Genomic DNA, 20,661 nt, shown 5'->3' with positions numbered 1-20,661 from the left:
CTTGGTGCCATCTCCATGGATGGCGCCAAAATACTACCAATCAACATAGTTTGAATTGGCGGTAAGTAGCATGGGTTCAGGGTATGCGTCGAGTTATCCTGCCAGATCCTCCGGTGTTTCCTCAGACACTGAAACCTCAATACTGACCAGCAATGTGATTAGAGAAACCGGTATGCTGCTCTGGAGGTAAGCTGGCACGCGACCTGGCTGCACGATATGTCCTAGTACGTAGCGCAAAGCACGGACGCTAGCCTCTTAGAACGAAAACAATCCCTGCTTCACAAAGCTTTCCTCACCACCAGCCTCTCGGTATCAGATGCTGCATTGATCTACCACTAACAGTTGTCAACTAATGCAAGCGCGCAGTATTAGAGCCCACAATGAACCCGGATCATGAGTACTTCAGGCAATGGAACCCTGAGCATCATGAGGACCATGGAGGCTTCCCACCGGTTCCGGGTACCTTCGAAGATGATACCTCCAACTTGATGCAGCCAGCTGCGCAGCATGGCAGACAGCAATATCCTGTTCAGTTCCCACAAAATGGGCTGCCGTTTCCTTCCCACTCAGTGTACCACCAACCTGACTTTCAGCCTTCTCAATTCCACCATCAACCGCCGACCCGAAATCCGTACATACCTTTAATTCCACTAGACGCCGTAGAAGATTTAGAAGAAGACGAGTCTTTGCCACCTTTTACCAGTGGAAATTTTCAAGATCCATTTAATAGGGCTTACACTACTAGTGGACCGGCGGTCTTTGAAGGGTTCATCCCAGCGAACCCTGAACAAGAGGATGAAGATGAGTATACCGAAGCTAGTGAATTTCACTCTTCGATTTATGATCGCGGGTTTGAGAGCACAGAAGAAGAGGAAGAAGAAGATGACGACGACGAAGATGACGAGTATGAACGTATGATTGAAGAAGAGGAAGAGCGAGAACGGCTACTGCAAACTCAGAAAGACGATTCTGAAGTTGACGCAGACTACTCGTCCGAAGATGCACAGCAAGATGAAGGTGATCCCGAGGACATGGAGCTGGGTGTTGAATTCGAGGACATGGAAGGGCGTGCCAGGTACAAGAGAGGGAAAGGTAGTAGCAGAAAGTCCGCCAAAAGCTCCGCCATGGGTGGTATCATACCCACTTCGAGTACTCGAGGAGGGCGTGGGGGCAAAAGAGGCCGCCCTTCAACCAGAGGGCGGGGTGGTAATAGTGGTGCTCGTTCTACACGGGGTAGAAGGCGAGGGAAACCCGGAAGAGAGAAAGGTCCTCGAGGTCCCCGTGCTGTAGCCGACCCGGGCGCAGAATGGAAAGCCTTGCAGCAACAGGCCAACGCCAAATTCATCGAGAAGGACTATGAGGCAGCCCTTTCGTTTGCTCAGCAGGCTATCCAACTCAACCCCGAGATTTTTGATGCCTACAACATCGCCTCTGAGATTTACACTGAAATGGGCCGTGAAGAGGATTCCATAGCTGTACTGTTAGCTGGCGCGCCAACAAAGCGTGACCCTGGTCTTTGGCAGTTTATCATCGAGCGCATCCAACAGTTAGACCCGGAGCAACACCCACGTTTCACTGATGAGAACAAGTCAGCTGCTATACTTCCATGCTTGAATGAGATCATCCTGCTCAACAACGACTATGAGGCTCGTAGCCACAAGCTCGAAATTGAGGCACAACTAGGACGTTCTTCAAAGTGCGTGATGCTGGGCCTCAAGATGCTCAAGACACGTAAAGAGCAGGGAGAAGATCCGGACACCAGTGTGCTGAAGATCATGGCAATGATGGGCACTGCATCGCCAAGGCAGACCAAAATACATCTCCACAAACTTACTGACAGCTTTGAGGAGGCTATTGATGCGTTCACGCAACCCGGCCGGGACCCAGTCACGAATGATCTCGACTGGGAGTTGATCAATATCTATCTTGATCTGTTGGACCGAGCAGGTAGTTACGCTACGGGAGTTACGAAGTTGAAATCACTTTCGCGATGGAAACAAGGCAGACATGCCGAGACGTTTTGGGATGAAATTGACGACGACCGCGAGTTTGATATTGAAGATGAGCCAAGACGTGTCGCTGTTCCACAGTTTGTGCGGAAGTCCCAAGATGCCAAGTATGGCTCAACTCTTCCACTAGAGATCAGGGTCAAACTTGGGTTGTTCCGGCTACGTAGAAGTAAAGATGACTTCAAGGAAGCTATGGTAAGTACAGTAGTGGCTGATGGATTCTTACATCTGCTGATTGTATTAGCATCATCTGGAAATGTTGGAACCAGACGATCAAGGTCCAGATGCTCTTATGTGGGACTATGAAGATCTCTTTCGAATTATCGGCGATGCCTTACACGCTACTGGTCACGACAAGGATGCGCTACGTTTCTATGAGCCATTGTTCAGCAATGACTCTAGAGAGTTCAATCTCATGAGCTACATTGGCTTGCACACTTGCTTCAAGAATGAAGGGCGGACGGAAAAGGCGGCAGAAGTTATTCCCATTTTAAAGAAATGGCCAGCGAAAAGCTACGATGACCTCGCTATTCTTGCAAAATTCTTCGAAGACCAGGGCATGTGGCAAGAAGCTGGACAGCGCGCAGAGACCATTTACCGCGATAAGTATGGTCACAAACTCAAGGCTCTGGGCTTCCAGGCCTACGACGAGCTCAGAGTATACTATTACAACCAACGTAGACAGGCTCGGGGCAGGTATGCTGTCCGAAAAAGCACTGTACGAAGGAACCGAAAGAAGATGCAAAAGGCGACTGGGCAGAATGACGAAGAGGATGATTCGGCGAACGAAACAGGAAACAAGGAGCTCCCAGGAATCATCGCCCCTACTGAACGACCCAAGAAAGGTCTATTCCGAACAAAGAGGACCAAGGCTCCAAAGATCCAGGTATTCCTTGATGTACGCGAAGAAGACGCTGAACTAGCGCCCGACGTCGATCCCAGGCCAGCTACGATTGAGGGCACTGATGTGCCGTATCGGGCAATTACAAATAGACTGTTCCGCGGTAAACTTCAAAAGCTTGCTACAGACTTTGCCAATGATCTAAAGGCTGCAAGAGCTCAACATCGAGAAATTGTCTCCAGTTTCAAACGACTGGATGAGATTTGGGGGCCAGCAGAAGATGGAGACGAAGAAGCTATCAAAGAGGTCTTATCTATCACTCGAGAGTTGATTGAAGAATTTTCGACATTTGACTTGTTTTATTCGAACAAAAAAGAAGACCTCATGACTTACTTCCGACGCGTAACAGCCGGAGACCTTTGGAAAGAATCTGCACTGATGGTACTTGCTGTTGTAGCGAACAACGTCGAAGACGGCGAGACAAACCCTGAACTCCAAGAACGGCCCAGTACACCTCCGACTGATTTCTGGGGTGTCCATTTCGATAAATGGTGTGATGCATTTGGCCGTTATGCCATTCTGCTCGCTGGTGAGGGTGATGAAGAGCAATGTTTTGCTACACTCGATATTGCCCTCCAGGCCAATATCTTTCACCGCTCCCAGGTCTACCATCGGCAACTCCAAATATGTCGACTCACCTGTGCCCTTGCAGCCGACAACTCACCGCAAGCCTCTGTTGCAGCACGTTGGCTTCTTAAAGAATACCCGTTTGGTACTGACCTCTTCCGTCTGTACAGCGCCGTCAATCGTCTATGCTCTTTTCCCGAAGGCTTTGCAACTGGTCCCGCATACAAAGTACTCATGCGCTACATAAAGACGGTTGATTATGCACTGCTTACCCCGGAACAACGCATTGAATTTAACTTCAGCACTAAAGCTACCAAAGGCGGTTTCAGAAATAACGCCAACATCGAAGATGTGGATAAAGTCCAGGGCCACGACCCCGCGCTCTTTGCGTTATACGCACACGTTCTAATGTGCGGCGGAAGCTACATGGCGGCACTAAACTACTACTTCCGTGCATTCGCTCTTACGCCTGAAGATCCAGTAATCAATCTGGGCATAGGCGTAGCATATATCCAACACGCCATGAAACGCCTCTCAGAAAACAGGCAGTACCAAATCCAGCAAGGTCTGTCCTTTGTCTACAGATATTACGATCTCCGCATCAAAAGCCCATATGCCATTCATCGTCAGGAAGCAGAGTTCAACGTTGGCCGCATGTGGCACAGTTTGGGTCTTGTTGCGCTGGCGCTCCCTGCATATGAAAGATGTATTGCGCTTAGCGAGCAGGTGAAGAAGGAAGCACAGGACCAATGTATAGATGAAAATTGGGGGTGTGAAGACTTCAGCACCGACGCCGCATTTGCTATGCAGAGTATCTATGCCATCAGTGGAAATTTCGAGGGCGCGTTGGAGGTTACGATGAAGTCGCTAGTCATTGAGTAGATCAAGAACGGTGCCTTGTAGGATGTGGGTGTCCTGAACTAACAACAATGATTGTCCTTCTCTGGAGAAGTCTCATATACACCACTGTACAATCCAAAGTTTGAGTTCGATTACTGCTTGCCGTTGATTATCTGTGGAAGATGCACAAGTTGTACTAAAAAGAGTAGCGAGTCTGATGTGATTAAGCAGCGACTGCCAGCCTTGCTGCTGTTGGCGACTGCGGGGTTGCGTTTGCAATAACACAGCCACCTTCCATTCCAGCTCAAAGCACATCCCATCCCAAGGCTGAAAGCTCCAACACTTCTCTTCCTCTCCCCATCACGCATCTCTGCGGAAATCAAGGTTTGACCTAGTGATGTATCTACATCCAAACGCACGAGCGAGAGTTTTCAGGCTTCCACAATCAACAGATATCACCTACACAAGCACTATTGCAAAACGCCTTGGTTCTCTCCTCTCATGAGAACCCTAAAGGGCATGCTTGCATCCTCAAACACCCTGTTTCTCATAGTCTATCCATACCATGGCTACACTAGTTGTTCCACAATCCAACGCGTTGTATGTCCATTGAGCAAATCGCCTAGTCATGCGTCCACTAATACTTTTCGTCGCTTCAGCACCAATCTCTGGACTGAGGCTATAGCCCAGTTACCTGCCGAACACAAGCACGGAATCAACTTTGCCCAACATGAGAAGATCGACATTCTCAAAGACTTACGCGAGAAGGCCGAAACATCAAGAAATCAGTTCATGGTATCGAGATGGAAGTACACTCGCAAGAGCGGAGAAACGGTCATAATTAGGGATGTTTTGGAGAAATTTCTTCGATGGCTTGATGTGTTCAAGGAGATTGGAGATGTGGCTGTTCAGTACGACCCCACACATGCTGCGCTTCCTTGGGCGGGTATTCGCTTCATCTTGCAAGTGAGTGATGCATTGGGTTTCATGAAAGATACTAACGCGGCTTCAGGTTGCCGTGAATGATACTAACAAAATGTCATTGGTCATAGAGGATCTTACTTGGATATCTGAGCTGATTTGTCGCTATACCATCCTAGAGGCTCTTTATATCTACGATTCATCAGCAGCTTATGAAGCGCTACTGAGAGCTTTAGTCAAGCTATATTCGAAGATCCTTCTCCACCTATCCAGCATAATAGCATACTTTGAGCAGGGGACTGCAAGCAAGTTTCATCATCTACCTAGAGAGCATACCTTTTAACGAAAACTACTAGAGCGGATGATAAAGAGTGCTCTTCTTTTCGACAAACGGTTCGAGTCAACTCTAGATGAGATTCATAGAGCAGAAGAGCAGGTAAAGCACTGGATATCTTTAGCCGAGAGAAATGGTTAGTACTAGCTGCTTTTAATCATCAAATTCACTAACAATTTTGGCAGATAGCATCGAGAAAAACGATAAGCTAGCAGCTCTACTGAACTCCATGAATGGGCCACTGAGGAGAATCGATCGGAATCTTGAGCATGTGCAAGACAATCTTGAAAGTAAGTGACCGTGGTATTCGATTGGAAAGCAACTCACATATATAGGATCGGAGCGCACGAAGATTCTTTTATGGCTCTCCTCTGAGCCTTATATGGGACACCACAAACAAGTCAAGAAAGATCTCTTACCTGGAACAGGGATGTGGCTTCTGGATGACGCCATCTTCAAGAAATGGAAGGATGACAGCGCATCTTCCATTTTATGGCTCCATGGGATCGCTGGATCAGGCAAGAGTAAACTTGTGTGAGATTCTCATACACCGTTTATTCGTGAAGAATTTGCTGATATTATTAGGTCGATTGTAATCGAAGATGCGATGAAGGATTTTCAGGCTCGAAATAGCCCGCAGCCAGTGTTCTTCTATTGTTCAAGAAATCCAGCAGAGCCTTTACGATCGAACCCCAGAGGAATACTTGCTAGTATTGCGCGCCAACTATCAAATATAGAGTTGGGGATGCCTCTTCTAAAACCTACAGTCGATATGTACAAGAGGGAAGAGAGCCAAAGCTTTTCGTCCGGACAGCCCGACATGACAGATATTTGCGACCTCATCACGGAGCTCATCGAAATCTACCCCCAGACGATGATTATCATAGATGCCATGGACGAATGCGATCCAGAGACTCGATGGGAGTTGCTTGAGTATCTGGAGATGATTCTCAAAAACGCATCTAGCCTGGTCAAGATTTTCGTTTCGAGCCGAAATGACCAAGATATTGTATTGCAATTGAAAAACTACCCGAATCTAGAGATCAACTCTAGGATGAACAAGAGCGATATTGCACGGTTTGTCAAGAATGAGACAGAACAACTGGTTAAGCGTAGAAAGCTATTATGCCGTAGCAATTCGCGGGATGAGCTCAAGGAGCTGATTATATCCAAAACCACCGCAAATGCTCATGGAATGTAGGTCTGATTACACATACTCAAATTTGTTGATTTTGACATCCTCCTTAGGTTTCGTTGGGCCAGCATGCAATTGCAATATCTTTGTTTGTTCACTGAAGATGGCGACATCAGAGATGCCATGGGTCGACTTCCGCCTGATCTGCGTGAGCAGTACAACCAAGTCTACAACAAGCTTTCAACAATACCAGGCGACTATCGACAGACCATTTTCAAAAATGCCCTCTGCTGGTTGTTATCAGCTCGAACCACGCTTCCAACCGATCGGTTCCTAGCCGCGGTAACGACAATTCCTCATGAAGACAAAAAGATCCCGATCTCTCTAGAAACGATTCTTGAGTACTGCAACAATTTCATTGTTCACGACTCACAGCTTGACACATTTCGCTTCGCACATCTATCCGTGAGAGAATTTTTAGAAGAAAGTCCTCAGTTCAGCAAGCCATCATGCAACAACATGATAACGGAAGCATGTCTCTGGATCGTACTATGTAAACATCCAAAGCCAACAACCCAGAAGCTCTTCCGTCATGTTGGATGGACACTCGAGATTGAACCCTCTGTAGTTGAAGCACTTGATTATGCACAATGTTACTGGCCTACTCACTGCAGAGCAGCGGGAAATCGTAGAAAATCGGGCACTTTGAGCGTCGTTTTGAAACATCTCTTCTTGGATGAAAGAGACAAAGGGGAGAGTTCATTGATGGCTCTCTGGATGCGGGACATTACCGCTCATACCGTAGCAGATCAATCTGTTTACATGGTGCAACAACTTCTGATTCGGCGTTGTGAACCCAGCAGCAGCTCGCCATCACAATCTTTTGGGTTATTCATTGCCTGTGCTTTTGATTTCGAGGAATTGGGAAAAGAACTTTTTGTCAGCGAAGCGCTTACAGTACCTTACACAACTGTGAGAGGTGAGAGTATCGGAGATCTCGCGGTTGAAAATGGAAGCTTCGCAATACTTTCTCATCTGGTATCACAAAAGGAGTTTGGAATTACGCTTGCCACAAAGGTGTTGAAGAACGCTGCTCCTGAAGATTGCAAAGATATAGCAATGATCCTTGTCGACCGGTGGAAGGCAGATGGACAGAGTAAGAGTATGGTATTGGCAGCGACTGTCTCAAATATCCCCCTGGAAGCAGTAGAGGTTTTGCTTGACTCGTGGGAAGATGTTGACATCACACAAGGGATGATTCTGGCAGCCCTCAGAAGAAACGACCAATCTGTTGAGATAACCAAACTCCTTTTGAGTAGCATGAGGGAAAACGCCAGGATCACACAAGAGATGGTAGAAGAAGCTATCAAAAATGATAAAAACACGCTGCGCTTAGCCCAGGTTCTTCAAAGCCAGGGCAGGAATGAGGCTTGGGTAGAACCGGACAAGCTCGATACAAAAACCGAAAGGAGTCATAAAGTCGTGGGATTGATCGAGCAGCTTCTCGATGAACTAGGCGAAGACATCACAATCACTGAAAATACACTCAGGGCTGTGATCTTTACTTCTTACAATCCTCGCCGCCTGATTGAATGTTTCCTGCGTCGGCGAAGGAAAGATTTACCAATAGCAGCATCGGTAGTGAAGTATATTCTGAAGGGAAGTCCAGAAGATGTGGCACTAGTCCTTCTCAAAGATTGCGACCTCGAAGGCCTAATAACGAAAGAAAACATCGAAATTGTTGCGAGCCGACGAGACGGCGCAAAGAGATTGATGCTCCTCTTCGCTAATCAGCGAGGCGACTTGATCGACATGCTCTTGAATGGCGACCAAAAGGTTTATCGGACTGAAGACCTAGGACGGAATCTTCATCGTATCCAGTTGAAAAGAAGTCGTGAATGGATATGCTGCAAACGGAAAGACGATGGGTGGGTCGTCAAGTAGTGCAGGATCGTAATGTCATATATGAAATAGGTAAATTTTGATAGCCTAGCTAGTGGTGCTGAAAGGGGGTGTAGCTTAAGCTCTATTTACTCTATCCATTTATTGCTTAAGCTATACCCCTCCATTAGCTCTTTCTCTGGCTGATCTGGTTTTTTTCTGGCTCGTTCCTCAGCTAATTTTCGGCTCGTTCTTTGGCTGGTTTGACTGGGCTGGTGAAGAATCCGGTATTCTTCAAGTAGCTAGGCGCTATCCGTAAGTACACAAAGAATCTTGATATCTTAGCATGGCTAATGAGCGCAGAGCTTCTTAGAGTTAATTAAATCGCAATTTCTTCGTGCACGAAGCCCCTCCAAGACCGATCGTGATATGCAGCTAAAGGATGCAATAAGTCGAGGTACCAAACATTGGGGGTTAAACCATATTTGCAATGTACTACGTGCTTCTTTCCCCAAGAACTATGTGATAAGCCCGCTTCCAAAAACCAAGAGAAGAAGAAAACCCCTTACATGATAATATGCACCCTACGACACATGCCGAAATGCATTAACAGAGCTGGTGAATCCACAATGCCACATCACATCAAGCAACAACCTTCCTTGTCATCTTCCATTCGCTATCATTTACCCTTTTGCGCTCTTTTCCTTCTTCACACTACAACCCAATCACACGATACACCCTGGGCACTCACACTCTCTATTCACATCTACAACAATACGCACCACCTACTGCAACCCAAACTGATTGAACTGTAGAGTTTAGTTTCTACACTCGCATCTCTACGCCTATCACTCTTTGAACTAGTAAAACACATACCGTGCAGAATAACGATACTAGGGAAAGGGCAGAGACGTACACAACCATTCATTCAAATGCGAAGAATGAGGTAAAATTGGAAATTTGCTCGAAAATTATGTAGTGAGATGGACTAGGTGGAGGCTGATGGAATCAACCCACATTTCCCACCATTTACTTGAGGCTAATTGACCATGTAAAAAAAAAGAGAACAGTAGTTACAAAAAGCCTTGTTCTAAGCAAAATAGAGCAAAGTATCTTGTCATGCAAAAGATGCCTGTCTCTCCCTCGGAAAACAAGAAAGAAGACAACGATCAAATCAATCATTCCATTCCTCATCTATCAAACCGCCCCCCTGCCTTCCCCCCAACCCCCAATCCAAGCAGCTTACCCCTTCCTAACCCCCCAAACCCCGCCACCAACCCTGATCACCTTCCCTTCGCCCTCTAACTCCTCAAGCAAAATCCCCACCTCCTCAGCCCCATGTGGAAACCCTCCCTGAACCATCATCCGCATCATCATAGCAATGCGCCCGACATCCATATTCCCCTGGTTCGTCAGCATACCCATGATAAACGCCGTATACACATGTTTCTTTTCATTCAGCATTTCGGATTGTGATTTGATGGTCGTGGTAGCGGCACCGGGATCCGCTTGCAAGGTCGCGAGTTCTTCTGCGGCGGCAGCAGCGGCGTCGGCGTCGTGGGCACCGGTTTGCGAGGTGGGTTTTGGGAGGGACTCGATGACGGAGTAGGTTGATGGTGGGTGGAAGCGGAGGATGGATTTTCCGACCCAGAAGCTGAGGGCTTGGTGGAGGAGGGATTCGTCCATTTGGAGGAGGGATTCAAGTTGGGAGATTGTGCGGGTTGTGCCTTCGCCAGTTTTCCTGGCGGTATTGTCTTCTTCTTCTTCGCCAGGTTGCGGCTGGAAGGCGTGGATGACGCTAACTTGCCAGGGAGTGAGGTTGTCAAAGTCTTCGGTACGGTCTTCAAAGGTGAGGGTTATGGAGCTAGTCCCCAGGGCGTTCATCCAGCGCAGCTTACGCATGCCTTTGATGCGTTCGAAGCGTGATTCGTACTCTTTTTGCAATGCACTGATTTGTTCAGGTACTTGGAACGTGTCGTCACGGAGCTGTGGCCAGAAGAACGACGATAAAATCTGTGCGTTGAGTGTCGGGCCTGGTGATGGTGCAGAAGTTGGGGCAGAAGGTGTGGCTTTCTTGGCTGATCTTGCTGGACGGCGAGGCCGTGGCGTTCGTGGTTGACGACCATCCGGTGTTCGAGGCTGTCTACTACGTTGATCTGGTGTGACCAGCGAGTTTGAAGCCGGTACGCTAGAGGTTGTGCGTATCGTGCTGTTGATACGCCTGGATTCTAGCATATCGCGAAGCATGACTTCACACGCCTGTAGCTTGTCATCTCCTAGCCGCACCTTTATAAGCTCCAACAGTCGGATCTCCTTCTCGTACTCGGGATCTTGACACTTGAGCAAATGCTCTCCGTAGATGTTCTTTAGCTCATTGATAAAGTCGTCCCTCTCCCACAAAGTCAAGAGGAACCAAATGACATCTTCGACCTTTGACTTCTTGTAGTCGGGTGAAGCATCTTGCGGTAGCGGCTGCCAATTCATGTCGTTCCAGTTGAGTTCTTCGTCGGCGTCTTGTCCAAAACTTGCAATTGGCTTAGCCATCTCACTTGCAATTTCGTATGATAACTCGCTGTTGGAAGAGAATTTGCTGCCGGTATCGTCTTTGAGATCAGTAAGCAGACTCAGTATGATGATACGGGCTGTGTTATCTCGCTCCTTCAGATACCGCCGAATTGGTCTTGCTACTCGTTCGAGCAGCACTCCCTTAGGCTCCAGCTCATGGAAAGAACGAATAATGGAAATGTACACATTTAGGATGTATGTTGTCGTGGCTCCAGGATGAAGTAGACGTCTTGAGACTTGTTGTGAAAAGCTTGACGTAAGATGCTGTTTTGCATTTGCCACCTTGAGATACTCTTTGATATCTAGGATGGCGCCCATACTCTTGTCCCAATTGATGACAAAATCAAACAAGTTGTCGACTCGCGCTCTACCCAACCTGCCCAGCGCCATCTCTTGCCACGAAGACACTTCAGTCGGCAGGATATTACTCTGTTCGCATCTCAGGCATTCCAATACTAGTTCGACGAGCGGACAAAAGCCGTCCTGGATCCACATTTTCAACTGCGGCACAATCGTCTTTCTGGAATACCAGTCAACCTTAAGATAGTGGCTTCCTATGAAGGAATCAATCAGCTTTGTCATGGCATGGGCGAAGGCCTTTTGGGTACTGTCACCACCGAGTCCGATGCGCTCCAGCCCTTGTAGTAAAGTTGTCATTCGCTTCCTGGTCTGTTGTGTGTCATGAGACATGTTCCTAGTCTCCACACCATCATGTCGGTTGTAGATGCGGAACAGCCTACATCCCGCATCGTACAAGACATAACTCAGCGTCTTCGAGTATCGTTGCCGAGGCAGGCAGTACGCAAAAACAGCCTGTATATCGCTTCGAAACTTCCAATCCGCTGCGCTCACAGAATCAGACTCGTTCGTCTGCGTATGCGTGTTCGGGTGAAGCGTCGAACTACTTGCGTTCTGCTGTATAACTTGCAACAAGTGCTCGGTGAAGGGTTGAAGGTACACGTTCTGGGCCTGTTCAAGGATATGCTGTGTCTCGTCGAGTAAATCCCAAGCACGGCGCAGATCAACCTCTTCCTGCCAGAGTTGCTTCAATCCCGGTCTCACATGGTTTGCAAAGTGCAGGCGGCATTCATTTGTATACCATTCCACCAGGCTTTCTTCATTGGCATCCTCATCCTTGCCTTCTCCAACCAGCAAATAGTTTAGGGCGTCCTCCACCTCCCTCGTCCTTTGAATTCGTGGGGCAATAGACACATCCTTTGGCAAACTCAGGAATCTCGTTGCACAGCTCCATGCACTGTTGCGCCTGACCGCTCGGTGCTGGCCTTGTCCTTGGCCACGGGTATCGGTATTGCGCAGAGCATAGGGATTCCCGAATGAAGTGCCCGGTGCAGTGGAACCCAGATCCGGTGTTGCAATCGGTGTGGGCGTGCTGTGCGAGAAGGAGAGGACGGGGAAGACGGATGCGAAGACTAGGGTTGAGTGGTCCATTGCGGAGGTGCTGCGGAGGCCCCGCTATGCGATTGTTTACCGGTGTGTTTGATGTAGCGTAGGTGGCTTCATGAGCATGCGGGACACGTGAAAGTTATCAGGTCTTTTCTTGGAATTGGCTGTTTTTTCACCATATCGTTTGGCAAACTGTTGTCGCAGGGTGGGCTGGTTTCGGTCCGCCCGCCTACGCAAGGGTCGGTCGCGATCCCATATGAAGCACGGACCAAGTGCAACGCGTATTCACGTGGTATGTCTATTGCAGTAAAAAGGACAAGATATTGATACGTCTTCGAGTTCGCCAATACAATATCACCGAGTTAGCGTCCGAAGATATCATATCTTGCATAGACCTGCCATCGTAAATTCTATTACTATATAGACGTGGAAAGCGCACACCGCCATTGCACGCTCTCAGTTCCTTTAAATCCGGGGTCCTGAGACCATGCCTAGTATCATGCAACCCGACCAAGGATATCTACCATATACGCCATCCGACGCCGTTGCTCCATCGCATCATCATTAAAATATCCCGTGAAATACTTACAACAATTGCCAATACCTGTGTCGTAGTCCTGTCTTCATCATGGTCTCAACACACCATGTCGCCGTCTGAAAGCCTCTACTCGCTCCTCATAGAAGAGAATCTCTCTGACCCTGAGCTTTGGGCCTTTCTGCGAGTCCTGTATAAAGGACTCATCGTCACTATCCCCTTCCGCTTCGTCGCTGACATCGCTCTCGGTCTCGTCACCCCCAGGTGGTACTGCGCCTTCATCCATGCTGTCGTCATCATCATCCTCGGTGGCTTCGCTCTCATCATCAGATAGCATAGGATCGTGTGTGGCGTATGCAGAGCCACTACCATCAGTGTGCATACCGTCATGTCGCAAGTCATAGTTCGATGGCCGGTTCTCCAGGATCTCAAAGCACTTCGTGGACAGGCCCATATAACACAGCTCGATTTCCGGTCGCAAGTGCACAATGTCGAGAATCTGGTAAGCGAGCTCGCGCGGATCAATGTTGCTTCCATGAGCGTGGTCGGCTATGAATGGAATGTACAAAGAGCGGATATGAGGAATGTACGGAAGACGTTGGAGGAAATGATGCTGTCTGATGTTAGCCAAGCCCTTCGATAAGGGTCAAATATAACATACCCAGTCTTTGTAATCAATCGACACTGCCAGTTCTCGTAAGCTATTCATGCGACCGCTGGTTATGAAGGTCAAGATTTCCCGGTTCAGCATCCACCGCCTCCACCTGGAGCTTGTAGTTGTGTGCCCGTCAGGCCCCTTCTCCCCACTGTCAATCATCAATTTCTTTAGACTGGCTCGGTGTCTCTTCAAAGGCCCTTTGTATATCGCATCTACTGTTACAGGAGATGAGTACGACCGGCCTTCCTGGAGGAAGAGGACCTCGAGGCTGTTGGGTGCCAAGGTTTCTTTTAGGAAAGAAATGAGCGATGGTGAGACTGTGTTGGTATGAATCCGCTTCAGATTCAGTTGATATTCACAGCGTAGGGTGTACGAAGCCTTGTATGCTTTTGACGATGATGGCGAGCCAGGGTAGGCAGAGCGAGGCGTGTATGCTCTTCTCAAAATCTTCCACAATTGTTCATGGTTGCTGCAGTTCAGAAGAGTCAGGGTAGATAGCATGGACCAATCAAAGGCTCTGCGCAGCACAGGGACAGAGAGGGGGACCCGTTCCAGCTCCAAAACCTCAAGCTTCAGCTGACCAGTCAACAAGGGCTCTGCAGGATCCTGAGATGGGTCTTGCGCATTGGTGTTTTGCCTATGCGGTGAAGGCCTGGTGTGAGCATTGGAGGCTGGCTTGTCTTGATGTGCCGGCTGCGGGGCCGGTTCTGCACCTGCAGGTTGGTCATCGTTGAACAGACTTACTCCTTCGGTTAGAGACGTGTCGTCCATTGGGTTACCAAAGTGATCCACATCTTGGTCGGCTTCGCGTTCATGCAATGAGAGCGAGGCTATAGATGGCAAAGGCTGTGATACAGCCGATTTCATCGGTGTTGCTTCAACTGACCGCTCTGTAACCCCCGCAGCACCCTGTTTTTGGGAAGGCGGCTCTTCTGAATGACGCATATTGTGTATGCGCCCAACGAGAATACCCAACACACCGCCCAATCTCTTTTCGCCTATTGAGCATGCTGCCGTTGATGTCGTGCTGTAGTCGACCTGCTGCAGACCTTCACCTTCCCACACGGTCACCCAGTCCCGTTGCTGGGCATGCGCCGCGATTCCAATCCTGAGTTCGCGAAGCTTCTTCTGTGATCGTGCAATCAGAATGCTCATCTCATCGAGGTACGGCAGTTCGTCAATATCGAGGACGCTCAAGCTTTTCAAAGCGGGGATCACGGAGAAGGTGGGGTGTTCGACTCGTTCCAGCGCGGACAGGCTTGTAGGCGGATATTGTGGGACTGGAATAATGGGCAGTTGAACAGTACCGAGGCCGCTTGGATGTGTAGTGTTGGGAGGCGGGGGTAGGTTCTGATTGTTAAGGATCATAGGTGGCGCTGGTGGGGGAACTGGCGCATCGATAGTATTGTCATGCCATCGGATCCAGAGCCGCTCGAGACGGCATTCTTCACCGTCACTCCTGTGTGCGAGACTCGACAGCGCCAGCCAAACATCGCGAAGCACACCAGTTGGCATGTCCCACACAAAGGTCTCGAGGTTGATCATGCGCGCAACAGCAAGCGCTACCAATGTGCCCAGCATCTTGCCGCCCTCCTTGGTGATCATGTACTCTTGAACCCATGCCTGCGGCCCATTGCCTAGCGAAAACTTCTTTGTAAACTGTCCATAGTAGTTTCCGAATCGGCGCTGCGGGACCGGGTATGGGTCGGTGGCGGTCCTTAGGAGTGAAGTTGGCGTCTGTCCCTGCAGTCTCAGGCGGTGCTGGTGGGGGAAGCAATCATCGCCCATGACCAGGGTCGCGAGGCCGTACGTGAGAGCGTCAACGCCAGCACGGGGCTCGTTGTGGGTACTTTCGTCGGGCCATACAATGTCGAAGCGCGAATAGATGCAGGGTATGGTCAGCCGGTGAAGGGCCGAGTGGCAGAGACATAGCGACGTCAAGTCGTTGGTATGCGGAAGCTGCAGAGTGAACGGTCAGCATCCCCGCGCGCCATGGGCAGACCACGACGGAGGCTGCGCCCAGTGGGGGGGATGTCTACTCACCTGGTGAATGATTTCTTTCAAAATATCCACGGGCAGATCCAGCAGCTTCAGCGGGCCCTTTGAAGCCTTTGCCTTGCCCTTTTGTGCTGGCGCCGGGTCAGTCAAGGGCGGCGCGCCCACCGCACCCGGCGCAGGCGTACTCGTCCACACATCCTCTGGCGATGGCTGGGAGCCCATTAGTTGCGCATCGTCCTGCGAGGGCGAAAATGAGCGAGCAAAATCGGCGTCTGAGGGCAGCGGCGACGCAGTGGTGGGCGTGCCGGGGGTGGAGAGCGGGGAGTCGGCCATGGTGTGGTGAGTCCAGCAGCAGTACTACTTGCGGCATACAAGGTCCCGGGGGAGGGTGGAGGACCAGGCGCAGAAGCAGCACGGCAGTCGTGCTCCTACATGTATGGATGTGAGATGTGCGCAGCCGTCAAGTTTGGGTGTTGTGGTGGTGCTGCCAATCGACGTGGACGGCCAAGAGACCCTGGTTTATCCCGGTGCACATCCGCCCTGCCTTTCCTTTGCATTTGCACATCACACCAGCCTGGTTTCCTGCGCAACCGCCGCCCGCGCCGCCACTTTGCCTCGCACGCCATTCCCCCCCCCACCACCACCACATGAACCTTTGCCCTGGCCATCAGCCCTTGGCACATGCATCTGAGACAAGCCCACACGACTCCATCAGTACATGACACGACTCTCTCCGGCATATTTGGAAACATGAAAAATTCGCGCATGTATACATTTGTTGCCAGCGGAGCCACACCCCAATCTGGATGTATAGGAGCCACGCCACAGCAACTTCCATACTTACTACCTACAACCATCCAACGCCCTTATCAAGTGGGTATAAACATAGATGGAAACCCTGCCAAACTCCACGTCTCACTTTGCGATTAAATTCCCTGACCGCCAGGAGAATGTCCAGTACTAGCGAAACCCTATTCGCACCCACTTCAACACCCTCCTCAACCCCGGCTCATGCTCAGCGCCGTCTGTCCCCGCTCAGGATCAGACATCTTGATGATCTTGACGTCAGATGTCTGGTTAACCTGGCTCATCGACTGAGGCGTAATGAAAATAAACTGTCGGCCGATCGACCGCCGCGCTGCCTGAATGATCATGTTCATGCTCCGTTCGCGATTAACGCTGTCCATGAAAACGTCGCTGCATACTTTGTCAGTCTGCACAATACAACATGATTCCGGGCCTACTCACAACTCGTCAAGGCAGCGGATTGGAGAGCCCATTGCATCCCACAGTGAAAGCAGGAGGCACACGGTCGAGTATGATTTCTCTCCACCCGAAAGTGTCTTTGTTTGCCTGCCATCCCCACTTCGTTCCATGATATCCGGTTGAACCTGGACAAGGTCAGCAATACACCAAACAAGAGAGTTTGTTGCACTTACGTGGATGTCGAGAAGAGCCTTCTGGTGATCGATACTCAATGTGCCTCTGAACTTTCGTTCGCTCAAAAGGTAATTGAAAGTGACACGTGCTCTAACAGAGATACCAGACCTAAACTGCTTCCATCGGTTGCGTCGATTATTGAGGGTAGTGATCAGTTGCTGGTACAGGTCAGCTAGGTCTCCCAAAACATCCGGCCTGACTTACGTTACGCAAATCCCTGATGTTATCGAATTCCTGCATTGCATCCTTGTGTTGCCTCTTCGCTTCATTCGCCGCTCGTAGCAGCTCATCTTGCGACCCACCGAGTTCCTTCTCCGACGCTTTCCTTGTTGCCTCTAGTTTTGCCAACATCTGTCCAAGTACCTCAGAGCTCTTTCCTGCCGGCACAGGAACCCGCTCCGCGCAGACGCCTCTAGCACCTTCGATTACCTCCTCCAGTTCTTTGCGTAACTCTTCCACACTATTCTCCCATTCCTTGCGCACTGCTTCCGCCCTTTCAACTTTCGCAATAGATTCGTTCTTCTCCCGGAGCTCATCCTCCCGCTTATTTTGGAGTTGGCGAACAGTCATGTCTGCCTTTTTCAGCTTGAAATCGAGTTCCTCTGCCTTGGCTTGTTTCTTGTCCATGTCATCTTTGTTCGCTCGGTTCTTCTCGTTCAGTTCGTACTTCCGCGTTGTTATGTCTTCAAACACACCCTCGCGACTTTTGAATTCCTCTTTCGCAGTCTCAAGTGCTTCCTTGGCAACCTCAATGGCTGATGCGTCGGGAGTAGCCTCGCTCAGCTCACCTTCAAGCCGGTCCAAGTTATCCGAAGCCTGTTGCATTGCAATCTTGAGTGTTTTCTTCTCGCGTTCGTGGTCAACTTCTCGACGCTTGCACTCATTGACCCGCTCTTGCAACTGTCTGGCACTCCCCTCAAGAACTTGTATCTCTCCCATAACTCGCGTCAGACGAGTTCGCTCCTCTCTGAACATCGCTTAGCCCATTTTCCCGGAAACTTTGCAAAGCTACTTACTGAATTTGAGCATTTTGATCGACTTGCATGCGCAGGTTCCCCGTGAATTCTAGGATGGGACTGTCGTTGACTTGGCCGTTATTGCTGTAATGGTATACTCGACCTCTCCGAGTATCGCCATCCGCAAATGTAAAGCACATTTTGACATTCTTGGCACGTGGCCCACCATCTTTCAGTAGCCTAAAACCCTCTGTCATGTTTTCAAAAAGTACAGTTTGTTCGATTGACTGGTTGATGATGAGCTGATTGCGAACAAGATCATCGTCAAACTAGGTATCAGTTAGCTGAAATCTCCCCTACAATACTCACACACACATTGCGCTTACAGTCAATACTCTCATCCATGTCAAGAGATCCTTGTCAGGCTCATGGTTACTTGTATCAATTGGAGCACGTTTGCCAATGTATATTTGCGCGGACCTGGGGCTGTGAGTATGTCTTGTGAAGCTTAGGTGCAGAATACGCACCAGCCTGTCCTATTCATCAATGTAGATAAAAGACTTTGATCATGCTTGCTAGTGACGACGAAGCCATTGAGCGCTTGTCCAGACTGCTTTTCCAATATGCGACCCCACTTAGGGTCTAGCAGTTTTATGTGATGGCCGATAGGTCCTACCGGCGGCTCTCGAAACCGACGTTCCGACTTGATCGCGTCCAGTAATGCCTTGAGTCTACTGGGATTTGCAAATCCATCTATCCAGTCACCCTGGCCTCCTTCCAGTCTCGAGATGACGCTTCGGATGCGCTTTGCGTCTTCGCGCGCATTTTGGACTTTTTGGTTTGCACTTGCCAGCTCTCTTTTAGCCGCTTCGAGCTGGGCTAGCAGTTGCGGGCGACCAACGTCATGGGATGCGTACGCCTCTCTGGCTCTGTCACACTCGACCATGGCTTGGTCACGCTCACGGACTTTCTCGGCGTAAAGACCGTTATCAGCTTGCGCCTGTCGCTGTCGGTATTGCTCTATTTGTTTTTCGTATTTCTCCACTTCTGATCGCTTAGCAGTCAACTCGCTTCGAGCTTGCCGTTCATCAGATTGAAGTTCCTTGAGCTCCGCCTTGACATGATCAAATCGTGCCCTGGCATCTTGTAACTCTCGATCGACAGGTCCTCTTTCCTCCGTAAGATCGGCAACTTTTTGTTTAGCGGCCTCATAGGCCTGGTCAGCACGTTCATAACGTTCTGCTGCCTCAGCCGCCTTCTGCTCCCGTTCTTGTATTTTAGCCTGCGTTTCCTCAACTCCGGCCTGAGCGTCCGCGACTTCCTTTTCTTTTTCCTGGACATGAGCCCATGCAGCCTGTCCTGCAAGAATTGCTTCCTTGGCCCGTAAAGACTCCAGGTTCTGAGCCCTCCGCGCCTTCTTTTCCAGCTCCTCCATGTGGCGCCGTAAAACACTCAGATCAGCCTCCTTGACCTCGGCCTTCGCATTCATTACTTCTAAGGACTGTTCAATCTGCTGATAGTCCCTATTAAGATTCTCGAGTTGAGTGCCTTGGAGGAAGAATTTGTACTTGTCCTTTGGAGTGGAATGATTGAGAAACTGCCTTGCCATATCCTGCGTCAAGACATTCATAGGATTGTCAATCTGCATGGAGAAGGCATCCAGAATATCTTCAAGTTCTGCCTTCTTGTTTGTGACAAGCTTGCCGTTTCGGTCCTTGAGTTTGAAGCCTGACGTGCCGGATCTGCTGAAGTGTCGCTCGACAATGATGGAGTCGCCATACTGCGATGGCTTGTACGCCAGTGGTCCTTGGTTCTTAATCTTGACAGTAACAGAGGCATAGTCTTTGCCTTCTTTTATAAGGCTCTTGAGGTTTTGTGCGCGATTGGTCGCTGTAGCCTTCCCACCCAAACATATCGTAAGTGCAGTGAGCACAGCACTCTTGCCACTGCCATTGTGTCCTATGATGAAATTGATGAGCGGACCCAGAGTGACGGTCAAATGCTCGTGGCACATGAAGTTTATACACTGAATCTCTTCGATTATTCCAGAATCTGTTGCAATGTTTTGCCTATTCGCAGTCTCCCGCCGTTCTTTCTGGACTTGTTGTGTCGCCCATATTACTTGTGCATTCCGTTCCTCTTCGTCTTCTGCGTCCGAAGTATCGCTACCGCTCGCTGCACCAGATCGCTCGTCGGCGGAAGACTCTTCGCTGCTGTCCGGCTCAGATGGGCGAGGTCTTTTGTTCTGCATTCATGTGAACCAGGCTTTCGGTCGCATGTGGAGACGGTCAACCTACGCGATTATCACGGCCAGCACCGCTCGAATTGACACCGTTTGTATGGGCCCGCGGGCGCTTAGTGGACATGACTATAGTCAGTGCAGCATCTGCTGTGGTTGTAAAGGAGTGTGGTTGAAGGTGACGACGGGTAAGGCTGGAAGCCCACCGAGAGTTGCGGGTGAGGTAATTTGGAACGCGCTCCTTCCCCGCTGGAAGCGTTTACGAACCGCGCTAGTGC

The 20,661-nt window shown here is 49.6% G+C and overlaps 5 protein-coding genes across 5 annotated transcripts; 2 read left to right on the top strand and 3 right to left on the bottom strand.

The window, feature by feature from the left end:
- Positions 1 to 488: 488 nt before the first annotated feature.
- Positions 489 to 4,359, top strand: COCMIDRAFT_100257 (uncharacterized protein; the record flags this gene model as incomplete). Its single annotated transcript, XM_007691622.1, has 3 exons — positions 489 to 1,075; positions 1,214 to 2,204; positions 2,254 to 4,359. 3 exons carry the CDS (start codon positions 489 to 491, stop codon positions 4,357 to 4,359), a joined length of 3,684 nt encoding a protein of 1,227 aa, XP_007689812.1.
- Positions 4,360 to 4,882: 523 nt separating this feature from the next.
- COCMIDRAFT_38402 (uncharacterized protein) lies at positions 4,883 to 8,651 on the top strand (the record flags this gene model as incomplete). The annotated part of the gene is made up of 8 exons (XM_007691609.1): positions 4,883 to 4,917; positions 4,977 to 5,283; positions 5,330 to 5,543; positions 5,595 to 5,708; positions 5,758 to 5,862; positions 5,908 to 6,106; positions 6,158 to 6,769; positions 6,821 to 8,651. The coding sequence occupies 8 exons, from the start codon at positions 4,883 to 4,885 to the stop codon at positions 8,649 to 8,651; spliced, it is 3,417 nt and encodes a 1,138-aa protein (XP_007689799.1).
- A 1,179-nt stretch (positions 8,652 to 9,830) lies between these two features.
- COCMIDRAFT_100184 (uncharacterized protein) lies at positions 9,831 to 12,602 on the bottom strand (the record flags this gene model as incomplete). The annotated part of the gene is made up of 1 exon (XM_007691621.1): positions 9,831 to 12,602. One exon carries the CDS (start codon positions 12,600 to 12,602, stop codon positions 9,831 to 9,833), a length of 2,772 nt encoding a protein of 923 aa, XP_007689811.1.
- Positions 12,603 to 13,183: 581 nt separating this feature from the next.
- COCMIDRAFT_6908 (uncharacterized protein) lies at positions 13,184 to 16,081 on the bottom strand (the record flags this gene model as incomplete). Its single annotated transcript, XM_007691602.1, has 3 exons — positions 13,184 to 13,705; positions 13,754 to 15,709; positions 15,794 to 16,081. The coding sequence occupies 3 exons, from the start codon at positions 16,079 to 16,081 to the stop codon at positions 13,184 to 13,186; spliced, it is 2,766 nt and encodes a 921-aa protein (XP_007689792.1).
- Positions 16,082 to 16,746: 665 nt separating this feature from the next.
- Positions 16,747 to 20,510, bottom strand: COCMIDRAFT_6907 (uncharacterized protein; the record flags this gene model as incomplete). The annotated part of the gene is made up of 8 exons (XM_007691601.1): positions 16,747 to 16,945; positions 16,997 to 17,139; positions 17,188 to 17,346; positions 17,393 to 18,155; positions 18,205 to 18,473; positions 18,531 to 18,624; positions 18,672 to 20,389; positions 20,442 to 20,510. 8 exons carry the CDS (start codon positions 20,508 to 20,510, stop codon positions 16,747 to 16,749), a joined length of 3,414 nt encoding a protein of 1,137 aa, XP_007689791.1.
- Positions 20,511 to 20,661: the final 151 nt, after the last annotated feature.

The sequence above is a fragment of the Bipolaris oryzae genome, assembly GCF_000523455.1.
Source record: "Bipolaris oryzae ATCC 44560 unplaced genomic scaffold scaffold_104, whole genome shotgun sequence".
NCBI lineage: Eukaryota > Fungi > Ascomycota > Dothideomycetes > Pleosporales > Pleosporaceae > Bipolaris > Bipolaris oryzae.
This window is presented reverse-complemented; position numbering and strand designations above follow the sequence as displayed.